General features: G+C 35.6%; 1 protein-coding gene across 2 annotated transcripts in view; it reads right to left on the bottom strand.

The window, feature by feature from the left end:
• The window catches only part of HBS1 (translation elongation factor EF-1alpha (GTPase) HBS1), a 125,418-nt gene extending 103,540 nt beyond the window's left edge, over positions 1–21,878 (bottom strand). The window contains exons 1-2 of one of the 2 annotated variants that reach the window (XM_089232644.1): positions 21,651–21,878; positions 10,515–10,583 (exon numbers count right to left, since the gene is read on the bottom strand). In XM_089232644.1, the coding sequence (XP_089088770.1) occupies positions 10,515–10,583; positions 21,651–21,693 (112 nt within the window). In that variant the 5' untranslated portion in view covers positions 21,694–21,878. The remainder of the gene's footprint in view (positions 1–10,514; positions 10,584–21,650) is intronic. The other variant, XM_089232645.1, reaches the window with a different exon arrangement.
• Positions 21,879–22,999: the final 1,121 nt, after the last annotated feature.

The raw sequence follows: 22,999 nt of genomic DNA, 5'->3' as shown, positions 1-22,999 counted from the left end.
GCGTATTGAGCGAGCATCAGCTCCAGTGGCGTATTCAGCGAGCATCAGCTCCAGTGGCGTATTCAGCGAGCATCAGCTCCAGTGGCGTATTCAGCGAGCATCAGCTCCAGCGGCATAGTTGACGAGCATCATCTCTAGTGATATACGTGAGAGCATTATTGCCCTGTTGTGTGTCAAGTGAGAGCATCATTGCTCTGTTGTTTATCAAGTGAGAGCATCATTGCTCGGTTGTTTATCAAGTGAGAGCATCATTGCTCTGTTGTGTATCAAGTGAGAGCATCATTGCTCTGTTGTTTATCAAGTGAGAGCATCATTGCTCTGTTGTGTATCAAGTGAGAGCATCGTTGCTCTGTTGTTTATCAAGTGAGAGCATCATTGCTCTGTTGTTTATCAAGTGAGAGCATCATTGCTCTGTTGTTTATCAAGTGAGAGCATCATTGTTCTGTTGTTTATCAAGTGAGAGCATCATTGCTCTGTTGTTTATCAAGTGAGAGCATCATTGCTCTGTTGTGTGTTGAAACGGCGGTAATTACGCGAGTACTGATTTTTTTTTTTGTTGGAAAGATACGTCAGTATTATTCGTTCAGAAAATGATTTTTTTTTTTTTTGAAACGTCAGTTTATTATTGAGAATGTGATTTTTTTTTTTTTTTTGAACAGCAGTATTATCGCACATACTAATTTTTTTTTTACAATTATCTTCGAATGTACGATTTTATATATATATATATATATATTTTTTTTTTTTTTTTGGGGGGTTTGTTTGAAATACGTCAGTATTATTGTGCATATATCTATCTATATATATTTTTTTTTCTCGAATGATTAGTCATTAGTATATGACGTAGACTAGGTGCGAACATTTATATAAGTGAAAAAAAAAAACCGCTATACCAAGCAACATGGCATACCTCGGGCGTGCAAGGAGGGATGATTTGGTGGTTTTGGCAGAAGAGTTGGGTCTGGTGGTCAAGGACAGATCGAACATATTGGACTTGAGGAATAGCATCCTCAAATGTGACGGCTATGACGAGGAGTTCATCCGAGAGCAGTTAGCCGTCATCAAGGGAGACAGGGAAGCACGAGAAGAGCGTGACCTAGCTGAAGGGAGGATGCATGAAGAACGAGAACACCTCTTTCGAATGGAAAAACTCCGCCTGGAGATGGAAAGGACGAACGTGTCCACAAATGGACGACAGAATTTTACCTCATTCAGTACGGAACTGACGAGGCTTGTTCCAAAATTTGACGCCAAGGAGGATGATATCGCCTTATTTCTCATAATATTTGAACGCCAGGCGAATAGAATCGGGGTGGACAAAAGAAACTGGGTGTCAGCTTTGCTGACCTTATTGCCGTCAGACATAACCCAATTAATCGCCCGAGAATCGGAAGAGAAGTTTGATGATTATGAGTACATTAAGGAGATCCTCCTTAGAAAATTCAAATTAAGTGCGGAACATTTCCGGCAAAAATTCACCAAACATCAACGCAGCCCGGCGAAATCATGGCGAGAATTTGTCTTCGAAATAGCGAATTTCTTCGAAGAGTGGATCCGGGGTCTGGACGTTGGTGACTTCGAGACACTGAAAAGCCTTGTCATTACTGACCAACTAAAACGACGAGTTCCCGGCGATATACGTGACCATTTCGTGGACGAATGGGCCTCTTTCATATCTCCGTCTATCCTAGCTGACAAGCTAGATGAATACGAAAGTGTGCGGTCAAACTTCAAGAAGTTGGGCTCGGGCAATGATAACGTGAAAGATGAAGCAGGCAAATATGGTAACAGTAGAAGTTTTCCTCCTAAAGCACCGAATTCCAGGCCAGGACTCAAAACCGAAACACGTAGAACCTTTGTGAAGCCAACTTGCTATTCTTGTGGCTCGGTTGGGCACATATCGAGGGCTTGCAACAATAACGCGAAAGGGCATGCCGTTGTGAATGCACAGAGTCAATTAACGACGGTGGAACCAAGTGAAGCCTCGAATATTTTGACGGTGAAGGTTTCGGTTCCTGTGTCTTCTGCGAAGGTCACGGGGAAAATCGATGAACTTAAAATTGCACCCATCAAATGCGGAACGAAAAAATTTAAAGCGATTATTGATAATGGAGCTCAGATATCAGTTCTGAGAGAGGATTTGGTGCCTTCGAACTGCGACGGAGAAGGCACTATACGAATAATATCTGCGTTCGGGGAAACTGAGGTAGCGGCACTTAAAGTTATCCCGATGAGAATCGATGATGGTATGCACAGCGACATTCCTGTAACTTGTGCCGTGTCGAAGAAACTTGTTAACGACATGTTAATATGCTCAACTGCGTACGAGGCGCTGTCGGAAAGTGTGCAGCTCACTGGGTCCATTCGGCATACCGGAGACTCAACGATGTCGGTCGTACAACTCCTGGATTCGAACGTGGAAGGAGGGAACTGCATCCCTGATGCATCACAAGTCCCCGATAAAGGAGACAAAGACTTTATCGGTTTGCTAATTGGAGATGGCGATCTCGAGAAGGGCTGGGACTTCGTACGTCTGGGCCAAAGACCTTATGGCGTAAGGAATGGTGTTCTCACTCACTCCGAGAACGTAAACGGCGAAAATATCGTACAGGTTGTCGTTCCCACCTGCAAACGAATGGAAACGCTTCGGATGGCCCATGAAATACCTTTGGCAGCACATCTAGGGGAGCGCAAAACGAAACAACGCATGAAGTATTCGTCGTACTGGCCTACCATCAAAAAGGATGTTCAGAAGTTTCGTAGGAGTCGTCGAGAATGCCAAGTCAGACGCACCGTCACGTATAGAGATCGCCTACCCATCCAACCAATTGTGAGACCCGAAAACCCATTCGAGGTCTGCTGCGTTGACTACATTGGACCCTTAGAACCCAAGTCAAGCAGAGGCCATACATTGCCAGAGTACAACACGTGGGACTGATATTTGATCAGGACGTAGAATTTGGAGATGTGGACTACGCTCCTGTTCACATAAAAATGAAATCAGTCCAGGACATTCAGAACCACGTAATGGGGTTATCTAATAAGCTGGAAGTTCACAGCAACGGCAATTATTCGAAACCGAAAGAATTTTTAGACGTGTTCAGCAGTCGGGGAATGTATATATTAGGAAAGTACACGGAAAATGTTTGTAAATGTGAATGCATTTCAGTGCATATGTATTACTAATGTGTATTCAGTATGGTATTTTCATTGATCCCACGATGGTAATTGTTGATTTTGTGATTTTTTTTTTGTATGTGTGCTTGAACATGTTTTTCTTTGTTCATTTCTTTTCCTAAATGTGGTAAGCTCAGTTGTCTTGAAAAAAAAGATAGACAATGAGCTCCCAAGGGGGGACGAGTAAGGTTCCGGGACGAATCGTCAGGGAAGCTGCTAAACGAAGAAGCAAAAGAGGGAAAAACTACCCTGAAAAATATAGCGCGGGAGCCACAGAGAGAAGAAAAGAGAAACGCTCCCCCTGGGGTCTTTTTTCCTGATTATTATTATGATTGGTGTGGTGTTGTAAGGTGTGATGTGCTCGTTGTGTAGCACTTTTCTCTATCCTCCTTAATCAAAATAAATATGATTATTGTTTTGAAAGACGACTCATCAATGAGTACGTGTTCAGTTACTCGACCACGAAGAGGGAGGATCGTTACTGATGCGGTTCCGTCGTAGCTTCCCCTTCACTGCAAAGTTAACGTGAAACGGACTATAACACAGCTCTTAAATGTACAAGATGTGATCCCATGTCTGACTATATACAGCAATATTATCAAGATAAACGTCAGTGTACTTTTTATGTTTCAACAATATGACGTTCATTGTTCCCTGAAAGCTAGCAACTGCCTCTGACAATCCAAACGGCATAACTTTCCACTGAAATTGACCCCTATGCAATGAAAAAAAGAAGTATGTTTACATGCCAATACCCTCTCGGACAATCGATTGTTGAGATGAAATTTGCCCTTCCAACTTTTGCTAATAAGTTTGGAATGTGCTGCATTGGATATTCACTTGGTAGTGTATGGGCATTGATCATTCTATAATTATAACACAACCTCATTCCACCATCCTTTTTAATTACGCATACAATAGGATGACTGAATTCTGCATCGCATGGTTCAATGAGGATCCAATTGCAACACACAATTCTTCTGTTTCTCTACCTTATCTTGCATTGGAATTGGACCTTAAAAACGATGTAATATTTTAAGCTGACTACCTGGTTTCAGTTTAATTTCATGTTGTCCTATTTTCTAAGAAATCTGGAAATTCAAGTAATTCCTTTAATTGTTCTTCCTGAATTTTTGATAAATTATCATTTTCTAACATCTCATTCCCATACTATCATGCTGATATTTGTTTCCTTGGGGCTTCTTCAATTTCTCCAAAGACAGTATCCTCCTGAAAAATTACCCCTATAACATTGCCTCATTACCATGATTCTCTTAGCTTATTGGCATGAAAAGTCCTCTGACCTCCATTTGGCATTTCAACAATGTAACTATTCTGCTTGACCTTCTCCAAAATTGTTACAGGATCTTGCCATCTGGCAAAAAGTTTATTGATGGAAACCGGAGCCAAAACTATTACTTAGTCACCTTTTTTAAATTGTTTGAGTCTAGTTCCTGTTATGGTAATTAACATATTTTTGTTTATTTATCTCAGTATTAATATGAGCATTTTCAGCTATTTCTTCTAATCTGGATTTAAGTTTTATTAATAGTCACTTTTAGTAGTTCTCTCCTGTTGGTAATGGTAATTCATTGGTCAAAAAAATTTTCAAAAAAAAAACAACAAAAAACACTTTTCTGGGTTCTCGCCCAAACATCATTTCAAAAAGTGTGCATCCAATAGTGCTATTGGGTACCTCATTATACACAAAATGGAACACATACACAAAATGGAATGCATTTATCCCATTCCATTGGAGAGTTCTTCCTTAATTCAAAACATATTATATTTTTCAGAGTCTGGATATATCTCCCAACTAATCCCGAGCTCTGAAGATAACCTGGAGTACTAAATTTGGGGGAAGATATACCTAATACCTCTTCAAATTTAACTCAGTGAAATTTGTTCCCTAATCAGACGTAATATCATCAGGGATGCCATATTTCTGAAAGATGGTCAAACGTGCATCACAGGTAGCCTTTGCAGACAAAGATTGTAAACACACTGCTTCAGCATATCGTGAATCTTGATGGATGACCGTAAGAATGTAACTATGTCCTCTCAATGATGGAGAAATTGCAATAAACAATAATTACTGACCAAACTTTTTCAGGTCTTTCTACCTTAGTTATGGGTATATGGTCATATCTAGTTTTTTTTTCTTTTCTCAACTGACTCATGACAGCGATCAAAATAGTCCCTCACTTCTGCCTTCATCCAAGGCAAAAAAAAATAAAGTTTTATTCTTTCTAACACTTTTCTAAATCTGTAATGACCAGCAAAAACAGCTTTATGTGCTATTTCTAAAACCCTCTTTCTTTGATTCATCTGCAAAGCCAGTTGAAAATTACAGTATACTAAATGTATTCACAATGGTATAGATAACCATCTATGACAACAAAACCTTCTTCCCCTCTACTAGCCATCTGGAACTTTACCCTCAAACTATTGTCTTCCTGTTGTTCTTCTTTCAAACTTTCTCCCTCCGATTTCTTGGAATTTGCCTGCTCATTTATGGGCCCTAAACATTCTCATTCCTGCTCTGTCACAATCAGATCCACCCATTGACATCTCTTCTTGCAGTTTTTCTGTGGGTGGTAAAACGGCTTCCTCTAAATTGGTCACCACCTCTTCTTTCCTCCTTTGAAAATGCAGTGATACTTGACTGACATGAACGTCCCTCTCAGACGACAGAAAAACTTCTTTGTCCATACGGCCAATGCATTAATATCCCTGAGAGACAGAAGATCTTCCCTATTTAGCTTCAGGGCAATAGCGCACGTTCTCTATCCCATTGTCTCCGGAATGTAGCCCTCTTTCAGCTATTCTCAACCTTGGAACTTTCAAAGGTACCCTTATACTGTCCCCGAAGGATATGCATAAGCAGACAAAACCTTTCACTGGTTCTTTTTTCTCCTCTAACAATCCTTGAGGAATACAAGTGATATCACCACCCGAGTCCAACCTAAAATCTGCCTCCCCTTCCACACTCACCACTACAACACTCTTCAGCGTCAAAGGAATATCTTTGGCCTTGAGCAGGAGATTCATTGCTCTCAAGTCCACACCGACCCTTGCCACCAAGTCATCCCTTGAATGTCCCCCTTCCTCTGCCATGCCCCCCTTTGTACCCATTTTTATCTTAGAACAAAATCTTGCAATATGCATTGCGGAATTATAAATGTAGTATTTTTTAAATTGATTTTTAGAAGTGAATTTAGATTTGAAATTTTTGTGATTAGGAAATGATTGTTTAGGGGACTCGTGCCATTAATATTTGTGGATGAAATTGAATTAGTGAAAATATCAGCTTTTTCTGTGCTATTTCATGGGCTGTTAATCTATCCTGGCCTTACTGTTGTAATATGTGTGACCTAATCTTTGGTTGTAGACAATTTTTCAACTTGTTTGCAGTCAACAACTGTGTGAGGTCTTTCAAAGTTTCGACATACTTACTATCTATGTAATAGCGCAAATACTGTTTTTTGTGACAAACTGGAAAAAAGATTCCTCTTTCAGCCTCTTTAAAAAATTAAATTCTTGCCTTTAAGTTTTCTGGAGAAACTCTTAGTTTTTCATAAAATGTATTTTTAACTAAATTAAACGTCATTATCTCTTCACTATACAACTTTCTGTAAACCTAATTCATTAATTCTGCTTACAATAAACACAGTAACACTTTGTTCTTTAATGATTCCGGCACAGAAAGTTTCGAAAAATCCTATATCACCCCAATCAGATTCTTGGGAAAGCTTCCCAATGATTATTTAATTAGCCTAAAAAATTGGCCCACTATATCAACTTTTCTCTCTGCTGTGTTAGTGCCTGTACAAGATGGATTATCCATGGACGATTCTTTACCCAATCGCTCCATTCTGAGTTTTTTCAGCTCCTCTTCCATCTCGCTACCAGCATTTTGCTGTTTTTGTAACTGAATTTTCATCTCCAGGATTCAAGCTTCCAAATCTCATTCCTTTACTCTACCCTATTCCATTGTCTTCTCAATAGACACATTGCTTCTGTCCCCCTTTCCCTCAAATTCATGCATATCTTCTTCGTCTCTGACTTCTGAAGTATACCTCTCTTACCTTTACCTGCCATTATGAAAGTTACCCAAAATCATAGAAACAATAGACAAAATAATAATAACCCCCAAAAACTAAAGCCAAAAATGAAATGTTACCACAAAGGCTCTCGGCAAACACTAGCACGAGCAAACGCTCAACGAAAGGATAAAACCATGTGGCACTCATTCAGCATTTCCATCCTCGACATTGTAATCTACTTCACTGATTTCCCAGAATGCCTCGTTCATAATGAACTCATCTTCTATGACACACTCAATTGGAAAAGTTCAGCACCGAACCCCTTAACATTACAGCTTCAAACCACCTTCACTTCACCTTGCTGTCTTTGCTAGATCTTTGTCCAACTAGTTTTGTAGCATCACTCATTTCCGCTGAGCCACTTTTTGATGCTGTCGGCCATGACACTTATTAAGTTCCAATGCAAAGAAATAAGGCTGAAAATTTTCTGGAAATTGGTTAGTTTGTTGTAGCTCCCACTACGTAGCATTTGATGTATCTACCAATACATTGGTTTCTCCTTTACATTGATTTTCTTCGGAATTTACATTTTGACACTTACAGCCTTTTTAATTCCAGTCTTCAGTTGTGCATTGGTAAAAACTGCAAAATTTTTTATGAATATGATCATCTAGAAAAAACATTTTATGTAAAGGAGCTAATTTAGAAGTTCAAATCAGATTTTCAAATAAACAAAGTAAATTTGCAGATTTTCATATGAAAATTTTAGTCACATTTCAGTTGGATTGATATTGTGTCAATTTATTCAATTAAAATTTTTAAACATGATTATTTATACTTGACTGGTCAGATTAGTCTTACAATTGCTATTGATTGATTAATCTGACCAGCTCTAGGCCTATATATTGATTTATCAGTCAATGTATATTGTGCCTAACATCAATACCATTTGTTTCAGTTATATTATATTACCAGGGTTGATAAAAATCATGATTTTTATTTAAATCAGACTTTTTGATTTTTTTTAAATATTGTTTTTCTAAAATTTAAATAATAAATTTTAAATTTGAATGTTGTCTCTAAATATGACTGAACATTATTGAAAAATATATACTTATCTTTAGGATTTAGTATAAAAATAAGACTAACACTAATTTTTTAGACAATATTGAACTTGATAAATAAAATAAATGCATAGCCATATATGGAACAAAAATTTATTTATATGCATAGAGGGAAAATGATAGAATTTCTGCTAATTTTATCCTTTTCCTTCATTCAAGTTCTTCATGCATTTCATGTCCACAACACACGTGTACTCATATTGTCACATTTATTTTGCTCACCAAATAAGGTACTAAGCGAGATGGCACGGATGATCCCTAATTGTATATATTCCCCCACACAATATATTTATATTTTGTATATTTTCATCAAATCCACTGGAGCGAGTGAACTCAACCCAATAAAACTGATGCTGGCTTCTAGTCCACAAGTTATCAAACCCATTTGCTCACCAATAAGGTGTTAAGCGAGATGACTCGCTCCGATGGATATTTGTATTTCACAATAAGAGAGATTCTCATTTCTTTTTTTTTTTATGCTGCGTATATAATATGACAAGTGTAATATAACAGATGAGATGGCATGCAGTCTCTGCAAATTGCTTTTAAAATATACCTCCCTCCTAATATGCCATTCATCTGTCTTAACGAAACAGAGAAACTTTTCTCAGACTCCCAATCCCATCTCATCTGTAATCACCACAAAATTTGTTAATCGCGACAGTACCCAATTGACCAGGGAAAATATGTAGCAAAAATTTTGTATGTTATGGTTTTTTTTTCTTTTTTTTGACACAAAATAAAGTGTTCTGGACTCTGCCACGAAGCTGGGCTGGAAGAAATCTTGGTAATGGGATAAGTACAGAGGCAAAGTTCTGGCGTTCATTCATTCATTGCTAATTTTATCCTCTATCACGTCCAGGGTTAATAAAAATTGTGATTTTTTTCATAAAAAAATCAAATAAATTCCATTTTATTTTATTTAAATTCAATATTTACTCACACATTTTTAATTAAAAGTTTGAAATGTTGACTTATTCAGTGGTATTAAATAGTAGAAGAGTTGATCAACTTTGCCCAAGAATATTAAGAAGACACCAACGAATAAGGCAAATACACGAAAATAAAAGTCCTAATGCATTTCAACACCAATGGGTGCCGTCCTCAGAGGAAAATATAACCACTAGTCACGCTGAACGAGTTTCCCACTTGGGTTGAATACCAAATCTTAACGCTCGGTTGCTCAGCGGAAGAAGTATGTCTGTTCACTTGAAACTTCGTGGTCAGAATGAAGCTGTGAGCCTGCATGAGATACTAATGCATCGTCCTGATTGGACACTAGCGGAACAGTGCTATCTGATTGGTCTATTCGAATTTTCTTATAATTCCCGCTCGAAATGAATTTAAGCCATGGTGTTGCGATCAGGGGTGTAGATTTATTATCGTTGACTAGTGTATTTTTGAAGGCCCGAATATATGTACCTTCGTAGAAATCTAAATCAACTGTGGACTTGACTTTGTGAAAAACTCTCGCTTCTTGAAATTTGAATCTGTGGCCTTCTTGCCAACAGTGAGCGGCGATGGTCGATTTTTCACATTCCTGATTCTTAACACAGCAAGTAACTTTGACCCATAAAAGCAAAATTAAATGAACACGCTCGCTGTATTTACCCAAAAAACAAATATCTGTATCACATTTATTTAAATAGTAATTAATGTGTAAATAATTAAAATATGAATCTTATTATTTCTTATTTACTTGTATTACACCATACAAGTTGAAAAAAAAACCATATCATTCAAAATTGCTTGAAATACCAAACGTACCTGATTTAAATCAGGATTTAAATCGAGAAACCCTGTACATTACTATGTAAAATCCTGCATCCCTGGAAAATTAAAATAAAGCAACATCACACTGAGTGGGGTCACTGATCATAGAGTATCAAAAATTGAACAGAAACAAGGGGCTACAAATGTGCACATAGTTTGTTGAAAAGTCATAAAAAACTTTCAGCTTCCTGACAGTCATTTGAATATCACATGATTGTGCTGTTTTTCATATAAATTAAAACAGTTAAGAAGAGAAAAAGAATTAGCTCCTTGGTAGGGTTTATACGGCAGCATGCCAAGATGAAGACAAGTATTGGATCAAATTTACACTTTTTCATCTCTCCATACTTCACTTTATTTCTCATTTGAAAATTTTACACAACATGCATAATACCTGTATGAGGGGAAATGCAACTGTCCTCTTCAACAGAATGTCCATAACAGGAATAATAACCCTCATATTCTGCCAAAGAAAAAAAAACAATAACCATAAAAGGTGAATTTTCGGGCTTAAATCAGAGCGTACGCATATCTCTATTATATTTCTATTATCAGAGCATATAAAAATACACCATCTAATATAATATAAAACAGTAAAGCATATATATAAAAACCCTTCATCTATACCAGTGGTTCCCATAGTAGGCGATGGAATGGTCCAAGGGGGCAGTAGAAGCTATGGGTTTAGTATAGGATCCTATGGGCTGACTTGAGTTGGGGGCAATTTCCCGGAATAGAAATTTTCTAAAGGGGGACAATGAAACAAAAAGTTTAGGAGAGTATGATCTATGCCATAGTTTGATAAATCAAAAAATAATTTAGGCACCAGCCAAACATTTTTTTCTCTGAGAAAAATGATCCAAAATAAGTTTTTTGTGACTTTTTTTTGGATTAAGGCCTGGAGACTTCTTTTTACGCTGCAGCTTAAACACTTAGATACAGGAGTGTAAACAGAAAATGTACTGTACATAGGTTACATGTTAGAATCTGCTAGCTCACTCAAATTGACATACTTGCATGCTGTTTGTTGAAAAAGTGTTTAAAAAAGTAGTGCTAAGTGTTTAAAGAAAAGTTTTCGGCTGAAACCATAAGAATAAATCAAAACATCAGGTGAAAACTGGAAAAAAAAATTTGCGATTTCAAGACCAATACCCAGATTAACTTCATATTCGATTTTAGTAAAAACTCAAATAATGTTCATGGCAAAAAAATAACTTTATCATAGAGGTGAAATGGCTAAAAATTATAGATAACATGGGAATGTCCAATAAAATGTCATACAGGGCTCATAGCAAAATTTGCTTGATCATTTCTCCAACAAAAACTCTTTAAAAAAGAAATATAATTCCAAACCTTAACATTCTATATTTTGATTTTTTTTTCGTGTTTGTTTTTTCACTTAACAAAATTTTCCCATGACTTTTGACAAATATTTTACATTTTCCAGGCTATTTTTCATTTGCCTGACTTTCCCTGGTAAATTATAGTTTGAAATAGTGCTCACAATTTGTTCTAAAATTGTAATAAGTTAAAAAAATAATGCTTTCAGTAATAGTGAAACTTGGTTAATTTGAATTTTGGATAATTCAAACTTTTACGAAACCCCTTTGAGTTTTCCATTTAATTTAATGTTAAAACTTCTTGGTTTATTTGAATTTCTTGTTTAACTTTTTCAAATGTTTTGGATAATAGAGTTTGAGGGGAAAAAATTATGGTTTTCGTATGAGACAATGTAGTTTGGAAAACTTCCACAAGAAGTCAGACTTTGCTTTTCTCAAACAAATCTTTAAAGACAAATAAAAGTTTGAAAATTCTGATATAATTTGGGCACACTATAGATAGGGTTGGGTTTTTGACAAGTGTCAAAAACTGGTTTAAACTGTCAAAAACTGGTTTAAACCATCAAAAACTGTCAAAAACCGTCAAAAACCTAAATGAATGCTTTGGGATATTTCGAATAGGTATATAACTTAATGATACAAATACAAATACAAATACAAATACAACGCCACAACAGGCAAAATGCCCAACGAGGTGGCTGATAAAAAGATGCCCATAAAAATATGGTTGTCATATGTTTCAAAAATACAGCAACCCAATTAAAAATGCAATTAACACAAATTACAAACAATATATACACATGATAAAATATTATACGATGCCCATAAAGATTACTTATGGTTGTCTTATTCTAAGAATGGATAGCTTCTCGATTTACCCCCAACATGTTTATCGTATTTCTTTTTAAACGTGTCAATTGTGTTACAATTTACTACCTCCGGGGGTAAGCTATTCCATTTATTGACAACCCTATTGGAGAAAAATTCCCTGCGACACCATAACCTCGCATTGTCCCTCACCAATCGATACTGGTGTCCCCTTGTAAAAGCAGTCGATTGGCGGTGTACTAAAAGTTCATGGTCCATCCTATCCATCCCATTGAAAATTTTGAACACTTCGATCATATCTCCTCGACACCTGCGTTCATCCAATGTAAACATATTCAAAAAATGAAGTCTTTCTTCATAACTCAAGCCCTGTGTGCCAATAAGGACACGCGTAGCTCTTCTCTGCACCCCTTCAACCAAGTCTATGTCCCTCTGTAGGTATGGTCTCCAAAACCTTACAGCATACTCCAGTCCAGGGCGAACTAAGCCTCGAAAAAGAGGAAGAATGACTTTAGGAGAACGCGAAGAGACCTTTTTGAAAATGAGACCAAGCATTCTATTCGATTTTTTGACAACCGCTGAACAATGTTCAGAAAACTTAAGTCGCTCGTCAATGAGAATTCCCAAATCGGTGACTCTAGTTGCATCCGGGATAGTGACACCATTCAACTCGTAAGAGAACCGTGGGTTGTTCGAACCAAAATGAGCGACCATGCACTTATCTACGCTAAACGTCATGCTCCATTCATTTGCCCATGCTGCAATCTTGTTTAAGTTGGTCTGGAGCAACTCCCTATCGCTTTCATTCCCGATTACCCCCATTAGCTTCACATCATCTGCGAATTTGCTAGTAATTCCATCGATACCCTGATCGAGTTTATCGATAAAAAGTGAAAAAAGTATGGGGCCAAGGACACTTCCCTGAGGAACTCCACTTGTGACGTCTGTCCAACCAGAGAATTCCCCGTTCACCATAACTCGTTGCGACCTATCTCTTAACCACGATTCTATCCAATTCAGCAAGTTGCCCCCTATTCCAATCTCGTGTAAACGCTTCAAGAGTTTGCCATGTTGGACCCGATCGAATGCCTTCTGGAAATCAAGGTAAACAATGTCGACATTTTTGCTCTTACCCAAAGCCTTAGTCACGTAATCATAGAAGCAAAGGAGGTTAGTTACACATGACTTCCCCTTCCTGAACCCATGCTGATTATCCGACAATACATTATTCTCGTCTATCCACTTCACAAACTGCCTTTTGATGATAATTTCCAAAATTTTCGAGAGGGAGCTCGTCAAACTCACTGGACGATAATTAGACACCACTTCTCTACTACCCTTCTTAAATATCGGAACAACGTTAGCCAGTTTCCAATCTCTCGGGACGATACCCTCAGCAACACTACTCCTGTATATCTGTGCGACTGGCCCCAACAATTCATTAGCCCCTTCCCTGAGAACCCTGGGATAGATATCATCTGGTCCTGGTGCTTTGCTTGCACATACATTTCTTAGAAGATTTAGGACCTCCACGTCTTCCACTTGAATATCGTTGAGCGTTTTATTACCCCATGCAACACCCGTATATCGAATATCATTATCTCCATTAAAAACCGACGCGAAAAAGTCATTGAAAGCACTACACATGCCTACATTGCTCTCTACTTTTGAGCCTCCTATCGAGAGGGGGCCAACTGTCCCCTTACATCCATTATTGACGTATCGAAAAAATGATTTTGGGTCAGAGCCAATGTTATCTGCCAACCTAGATTCAACTTGCTTTTTACTATCCCTTATCGCTTTCTTCAACAGTCTTCTTTTATCAGTAAACAATGATAGGTCACCTCGTCCACTTTTATACTCTCTGAATGCTCTTTTCTTTTCAAGATAAAGGTTCCGCACGCTATCCGTGAACCATAGAGGGTGTGATGTACAAACACGCTTTTTTCTTGATGAGGCACTTTGATATTACAATGTTTCATTTTCAAACACTAATTTATTAAAATTGAAACAAAATATTAATTATAATTTGCGATTTTGAATTTGAGGTACAAAATGTCTAGAATAGATATATAATTAATAGTATGGTTCATTTTTACCACGTAGCATCCGATAACATGTAACTAATTTTGCGCATTTTTCTACACCTAAACGATTTCTAAGTTTTGAATGGACAAATCCAAAGTTAGAAAATACTCGTTCAATGGAGGCTGAGCTGGTGGGACTGGACAGCAAAAGCATTGCTAGTTTTATGAGTTCAGATGCAGGCTCAGCTGAAAAAGCATTACATTTAGAAAGTCCTTTCCACCAAATCACAGGGTTTGTCATTCTTCCTGCTGCACTGAAATAAGAAGGTGGAAAAGGAGTTTCTTCCGCTTCATATGAAATTAGCAATGGCAGACAACCGTTAATTTTCTCTGTTGCCCATGTGCGAGCCAAATCACTTTGCACATCAGTCAGTCCTTCACCTTTATATTTTGGGTGCAAATTATATGCCAAATAATGAAATGGTCTCAGAATCTGGTTCATCCTGTTTTGTATCTTTTCAATGTGAGGCTGAAGAGCATTTTCTTTGAGAACGCTTAGCCAAACACGGCATGAGTCAGCTATTGTAGCTGTATCTGTTTGACGAATATCCAATGCAACACTTATTGGCTTGAGTTGGAATGAAAGATCTTTACACTGTTTGTATAAATTATAATTGTTGATTAAAATAACAATTCCTTTGTCAATGCCATTTTCGTAATCTTCTACTATTTTCTGAAAAAATGGCCTATTGTGTAAAAATGTTTCAAGACAAGTAAGTGTACTCTTCCATCAAGTATCACCAGGTAATTGGGGTTTTATTGACCCCATATGTTCATTAAGCCATCCCGAAGGCAAATGATGATTTCTAATGTATTTTTGTATTTTAATCACCTGTTTGAGCACAGCTTCAGGTGTTAGATCTTGTCCGAGTAAGTTGAGCCAGTGAGAAGAGCACCCATATTCTATTAAATTTTGGTCAATCTCATTAAGCGAAAGTTGCCTGGCTTTCTCCATTACTTTCGCATTATCAGTTACAACTGCCTTTACTTCACAAGAATATTTATCATGGGCTAACGTATGGAATTGTCAATTATTTGCTTGTGGTACTCTGCATTTTTCATAATAGCACCACACTCAACAGCTTCAAGAAAATAGGATTTACCTTCAGAATGTATACATGTAGCTATGACTGGATCGTTATGAATATTGCTCCATCCATCTTCAATTAAAGTTACAGCTTTTCCACTGAGATTGTCTTTTACAGTTTTCTCAACCTCTCTTGTAACTTCATCAAGCAATGACTGAGCCAAAGCTTTTCTACTTGGGGTATTATAACCAGGTCGCAAAGCAGAAACTAGATCTTTGAAACTTGAATGTTCAACAACACTGAATGGGATATTATTGGCATAAAAAAACTTTGCCACTAATAAATCCATTTTTTTAGTTGTAGCAGAATTTGATTTCACAATGAAGTCATCAATTTTTTGCTTCTTTTTTTGAGTGAAAATTTCAGGTTCTGTTGATTCCAACAAAATAATAGGCTGTGAAGCAGTGGACTCTGTAGATGTTGATGTAGTTGCTTTTTGTACATCAGGTATTTGTTTAACATCATTGTCCCTTCCAATACACTGAGCTATATGGCTCTTCATCCTGTCCACACGATTACATCGCATAACTCCACAATTAATGCATTTTGCATATATCTTTCCATTTTTCTCTACTTTATCAAAATTTTGCCAGGCTATATGCTGTGGCCTTCCACCACGATTCATTATATTTTAAACTAATAATAGACGAAATATTTATGATTTCTTAGAAATTGGTTTCACTAAACATAAAAAAATATCAAATGAAATTTCTGAAATTGGTTTCCATATTAATCCTCACTACTTTACAATTCAAACAATAAATAGCAAAGTTGGACTTTTCTCTAGTACACTGGTCTTTGTCCTCTAAGGGCAGCTGGTGTCTTGATTGGATTATAAGACCATCTGCCCCTAGCATAATAATGCAGTCACTACTGTTGCTGCTTCTTGGTGAAGGAAAAAGAAAAAGAAAACCCTATGAGATATATAATATACCACTACATTTAGATCTGTGATGCAATCCCCATTCATGAATTTTCTAAAAATAGAACGTCAGAATGCATAGCCCAAGGTTAGAAAATGTGGTAAGAATTAGCAATTTTGATATTGTAATGTAACTTAAGTAACTAAGATACTTTATATAAAAAATATGTATATTCAGGCTACTTTTATAAGGTCTTTTTGAAGGGAAAAAAAAACACTTATCATTTAAAAATATACCACCAAATGTAACCCAAGAATAGAAACTGTGGTAACAATGAAAAATTTTGACTTATAATGAACTAATTAATTTTTCAGGGGAAAAATTATTTTAGGATAATTTAGTATTTTGATTGCTGGATATATATATTCTAATGTTATGTACAATAATAATATTGTTTTAAATATCTGGGATTGTCTAGATAATGTAATAACAGAAATCAACATTATATATAGCAAGCATGAAAGAACTTTTTAAACATGTATCTGTTGTAAAAAAGAAAAGTAGAGCAGATGTTGATATGCAAATATATATATATTCATATATAAATAAACAGTTGAAGAAATTTTAGAAGGTTGAAACTATCTTGAATACATTACATATCCTTCCGTAGTTTTATGCTATGCTCTACTCAAATTCTATATTTTACAAGTATATATACATGTATATAATTGTCCAAAATAATTATGTAGGGGGGGGGGGAGATTATTTTAAAATCACACATTATGTATTGCAGCATAGTCACTTTAAGCATTACATGCAATCAATGTGCATATTTTCAATGGGAATTTATATGTTGAAAAGCAGTATTTGAGGTTTTTGACAGAAGTTTTGGACGTGACAGTTTAAACCGTCAAAAACTGACATGAGTCAAAAACCTGCCAACCCTGCTATAGATGTCTTTTTTTTTATCTTGACTTCTGGTTCAAACTGCCATGCTGAAATTCTGTCCACTGGGCAACGTGTATAGAGCCAGTCATGACGATAAAGGGTTTTTTACATATATGTTGTATATGATAGACTTTTGACAAAAATTGAATACTTCTTCCTTTGGAAATGGCACAATTTGTATGCTAAAACGCATGTCAGAATTTAATTTACTTTTCGTGTTACATTTATTGTAACTCAGTTAAAAAAATAATTGCTGTTAATGTACGAAAACAGGCAAAACTCCATGATCTAATTCCGTAAAAAGGCTATCAGCACTGAATGAATCTAACAACAGTGTTTAAATGACGAGTGAGCTATTTCAAATATGAATTGTATAGAAAAACACCAATACAATCATTTTTAAGCTTAAAATCTGTTTCAGTGTTTTATATTTCTTTGGTAATTTAATGCCCATTTTAACATCATTCAGCTGGAGTGCATCGAGAATATGTACCTCTTGATATGAATTATGTTGTTTAACCTATGGATGAAGGTGCACTATTCAAAATCTGAAACTTTTTATTGTTATTAAGAGTATGGAAAGTTCAAATTATATTACATTAAAAGTATATTTACTTGATAGCAAAAGAATGATAAGCAAAATTTGGGAAACAGTTTCGCCGTTGATGATCATGAACCATTTCTGTAAATCAGGTTTTGAGCATGGTCAACATATTCTAACTGTTTCTTAGAACGATGTAGCAGGTATGATAAACTACTAAAATGTGGGAAACAGTTTTATAACTGATATTAAATTTTAATAATTGATAATAATTACCCAATGGAAATATTTGATTAATTTGCAATTTGCATTCATTTTACAGATACAGGATAGATTAATTATACAATTTGTTAACTTTTTTGCAGAGACTTTTGACTTTGAATTAACCAAGTTGACTGTATATAATACCATATTATGATACGATATACTGAACAATTTATTAAATTTGATGAACGATATCATGACATTAAAAAAATTATTTTTTCAACATATATTTAAAAAACAAAGTGTTTAATAAAAGATCATTTCCAATTGCTTAAAATTATCCTGAATATTATAATGAATTTAAAACAAAAAGTAAAAATTTTATTTATACATGTGATGAACTTTAAGAAAAGCTGATATTCTGAAAACTATGAAGACATGCAAGTTTTTTAAAAACGAAACCACGTTCAAAAGCACAGTGCAAAATATGTAAATTAAAAGGTTCAATGTAAATAAGTCAAGTTCACATTTCACTGTTCATTGCCAGTATCATTATTTTTGACAAATAAAATACTTTCATTTCCAGCTCTTTGCTGAGCATTGCAACTTGTTTATGCCCCTGTGTGCCCTAAAAATACAGAGTAGCATCAGAATCACTAAATCTAGAATAAGCCTATGTATCCAACTGGTTTGTTATGCAAATTGTTTCACCTATACACAAAATGTGCACCATAATTTTAAATGATGAATGCTAGTTACTGTCCAAGACCATAAAGTAGTAAATACAAAATTATTTTTTCCACCCAGACAGAAGTTTTTAATGTCTCTTGTTTTTATACTCTTCTTGTCAACTAAGCAAAAGAAAAATTAATAAACTAAATGGTCCAAATACGCCTCCAAATAACCTAAAAAACAATACAATTTTTGCTTTGGCTGAATCATTTGTTGCAATCTACTACATTTGTAGTATTTAGCAATATATCAATGATTCCCTTAAAATTAATTACAAAAATAATTTTTACGATACGATTTGGTTAAAAAATAGGAAAAGTAAAACATAAACTAGAAAGTAGAATGAAATAGGACATTTTACAGAAAAGTAGGAGGGGGGGGGAAGCCCTGCACATCAAACCAGAGTATGCCGGATTACAGATATTGCCGGATAATAATAAGTTAATTGAAAAAACCCACTTATAAATTATATAAATTTCTGTGTACAGAATTGAAATGGCATGTTTTTCTTTCGTGAGCTCGAAGAAAACCTGCCTAAACAAGCTGAATTACTTGATGGGCCGGATATTAGTACACGGCCAGATTGTTGAGAGTCTACTGCAGTCATCTTTAACCGGTTGTTCGCAAGCACCATGGAGCTCCTCAAAGTACTAAGAGTGCTCAATGCTTGTGTCCGATTTCATGCTTAGGAGCATTTGATAAACGCGTTTATTAAACACCCTGTAAAATTTACAATAAAGGATTAAAATTATGTAAATTTCAGGCACAAATATGTCAAACTTACTATAAATTATGATCTTCATTTGATAATGGGCATAGGCAGTGCTCATTACTTGAAAAAAAGGTTTAAGACCACTGATTTACTCTATGCTGACAACTGTGAATTTTTCACAATTTGCAAAAAAATGATTGCCACTTACAACTGCTGAACCTAAATGATGAACCACATTCGATTTTCAACATTGTTAGGCTCACTGCACAAATTATTTACAATACATTATTCTCGTCTATCCACTTTACCAATTGCCTCTTGATAGTAATTTCCAAAATTTCCGAGAGGGAGCTTGTCAAACTCACTGGACGATAATTGGACACAGCTTCTCTACTACCCTTTTTAAATATCGGAACAACTTTAGCAAGCTTCCAATTCCTTGGGACGATATACCCTCAGCAACACTATTCCTGTAAATCTGTGCGACTAGCCCCAACAATTCATTAGCACATTCCCTGAGGACCCTGAGAATGTCATCTGGGATCTCATCTGGTCCTGGTGCTTTGCTTACACATACATTTTTTAGAAGATTTAGGATCTCCATGTCTTCCACTCGAATATCGTTGAGGATTTTATTACCTCATACAACACCCGTACATTGATATCATTTTCTCTATTAAAAACGGACGCAAAAAATGTCATTGAAAGCACTACACATGCCTATATTGCTCTCTATCCTTAGGCACCATACAAGTTTTTTAGGAGTCAAAAGTTTTTTTCCCAGCAAAAGTCCTAAATAACGTTTTTTTGACTGATTTGAGACTTAATGACCCTTTTTCATGTATAAAGACACATAATTATGAAATCAGAAAATTTCATGTCATTTTTAGACTCTTAAACCTCGGGCATACATCCAGGGCTTGATAAAGTTTATCAAGCCCTGAGTGTACAGATGTGAAAAATAATTTGATAAACAAAAATAGTAGATAACCCACACCCAATTTTAACATTTGTTAGATTTTGACTTCAGTGGACTTTGAGAAAAGCAGAAACTAGTGGGGGTCCCCTTCCGGGTTGTTAGGTTTAAACCTTGGTTGTTGGCCGCATATCGGCTATGTTAAAATTTTGGGACTCAAAAGTCACAAGGTCCACAGCAAATGCTTCACTAGCCCATGTAGAAATCAGGCCCAGCCTGTATCATGATACTATGCATAATGATTTTTGTGCCCCTCCTAGAGTTTTTTGGGACGAGCCAGCACTGCTGAAGCATTTTAATATGTGCAATAACAAATGGAATTGAAAGACTTCCTTTTTAAATGTTTTTAAAATACTAGTCTTGAAAATTTAGGGTGAACAGAACCAAAACCAAGTCAGATAACTAGAAACACTAAAAAAATAATAGAAAACAACTTTTAGAATTTGGGGGTGCTACAAGTGACATTCACTTATATGAAGAAATGGACATTCTAACTGAAGTTAACATTAAACAGGAACTTTTATTTCATGAAATATAATTATTTACATTGTTTTCTTTGGACCAACATATTCACACATACTATTATTTGTTTTGTTCTTAATTCAACGGCTAAACTCATTAGAGATTAGTGTTGCCAAGACGAATGCTTTTCATAAGGGAGGAAATTGAAAGGAACTCCTTTGGGGACCAATATGAATATTATTATTCATTAACATCTGTAAATTCACTATGGAAGGGTCTGTAGCCTACGTTTGCCAAAAGACTTCAGCCTAGGGACAAAAACCACATGAAACTGAAATTACTCACATTCATAGGAAAATGGGGAAAACTGTGTTCTTGGCAGAAAAAAGAGGTTTTAAAGAAAAATTTCACACCTAAGATTATCTGGAACCTCGAACTTTCAAATTATCACGACACTACTGTACTGTATGCAACAATCTTAGAAATCTTGTAAACTGTAACTACATTTAAGTTGTTTATGAAACTTTTTACCTTTTTTCATTTCATCCTTTTTATTGAAAATAACGTTTAAAGTAATTTTAAAGCAAAGTAATATTCGACATTCAAACGGCTTTATCACTTTTATTTAACCCAGAAATTCTGTGAGGTCCGTATTATTCGTAGTTTCGGTTATCCAAAGTAGGTCCGGTCTAAATTATCTCGGATAATTCATATAAATAAGAAAAAAAAATTCCCATTTATTTCATTACCTTCATCAAGATCCATTCCACGAACATTTCTATGGCGAGCCATGACCACCGAAACATAGGCTCTAAAATTATTTCTAAATAACTAGATGAAAAGGTAATGTTTGATTAAGGAAATAAAAACATGAATAAGTTAAAGAGTTTGTATGCTTTCGCTACTACGAATTACTCAGCACATCAACATGCGACTGCAAACGCAAACAAACAATTGGTATCCTAGACGGCTAGAACTTCGATTCATGATTAGTTTGAAAAAACAGCGATTTTCATTCCACGTTTACAGGAGTAAAGATAACGAATTTAAGTAAATTTGATGCAAAAACGAAAAAAAACAGGATATTTTTTTAAATCGTAAATTCGGTTGACCTCATGATCATTGAGTATTTTAAGAGTTCTTGGATACGAAAAAATACGGTACGTTTCACGAAAGTCACCCGATTTTTCTGTTGACGAAGCCAACTTACCTGAGCTGACCACATTTGCTCAAGAAAAATAAGTGAAATTGAGCTTCGAAATACTGAAAAATACGGGACATGCCAATTATCGCCAAAAATGATGCAGAAAGTAGTCAAAGTCTCCAATTTACACTATAATCACAGAAAAGTCTCTAATCGAGGAAAATGAAGCACCACTTCTCAACCTGCAGTGAATTAAAAAAAGCATGACAAATATGTGAAATAAATATTCTTATTTGTAGTCGTAAGTATCGTAATGTAATTTTTGAGTTGGGGAGAGATAATTTTATTCGTTGATTTGAAGAATAAAATTCAAGTTGACTTCGTTGAAAATACATGAAAATCAGCCCAAGTAGTCGCCTGACGTCAAATATGACGTGAAAATTTGGTCATTTTCTCTGAATGACGTCAGTCAAAAAAAAATCACGCCATTTCAGTCATTTAATGACTACGAACAGTAAAGGTCAGGAAATAACGTGATTCTTGATGACATTAATGAAATATCAGGTCATTTCATGACCTTATTAGCCATGAAGGTCATTAAATGACGTGATTTTTTATGGCGTAAATGATTTTGCATCATAAAAATTACGAATTTCTTTCCAACTGAAAAATTCTGTTCCGGATGAAAATATCAAAATTATCCAAAATGTTTGTCAATGAACCTTCAGAGGGTGTTTCAAAATTACCCTAGGCAAATTCGTTACTGGTTGTCACAAGATAAATGAAGTACTTTTAATTGCGATTTTGTTTTGAATGGAAATGCAAAATTTTTCAATGAGTAATTGTTCATATAAATTTATCAACACGTTATATAAATTATAATTGCACCCATATCATGTTTTTTATGGAAGATCAGAGGATCTGTGAATCTGTCAACAATTGAAAAAGATGCAA

This window comes from Pholcus phalangioides, unplaced genomic scaffold (assembly GCF_987345545.1).
Source record: "Pholcus phalangioides strain wild (caught in Gottingen) unplaced genomic scaffold, Ppha-v1.0 ptg000007l_1, whole genome shotgun sequence".
Taxonomy (NCBI): Eukaryota; Metazoa; Arthropoda; class Arachnida; order Araneae; family Pholcidae; genus Pholcus; species Pholcus phalangioides.
This window is presented reverse-complemented; position numbering and strand designations above follow the sequence as displayed.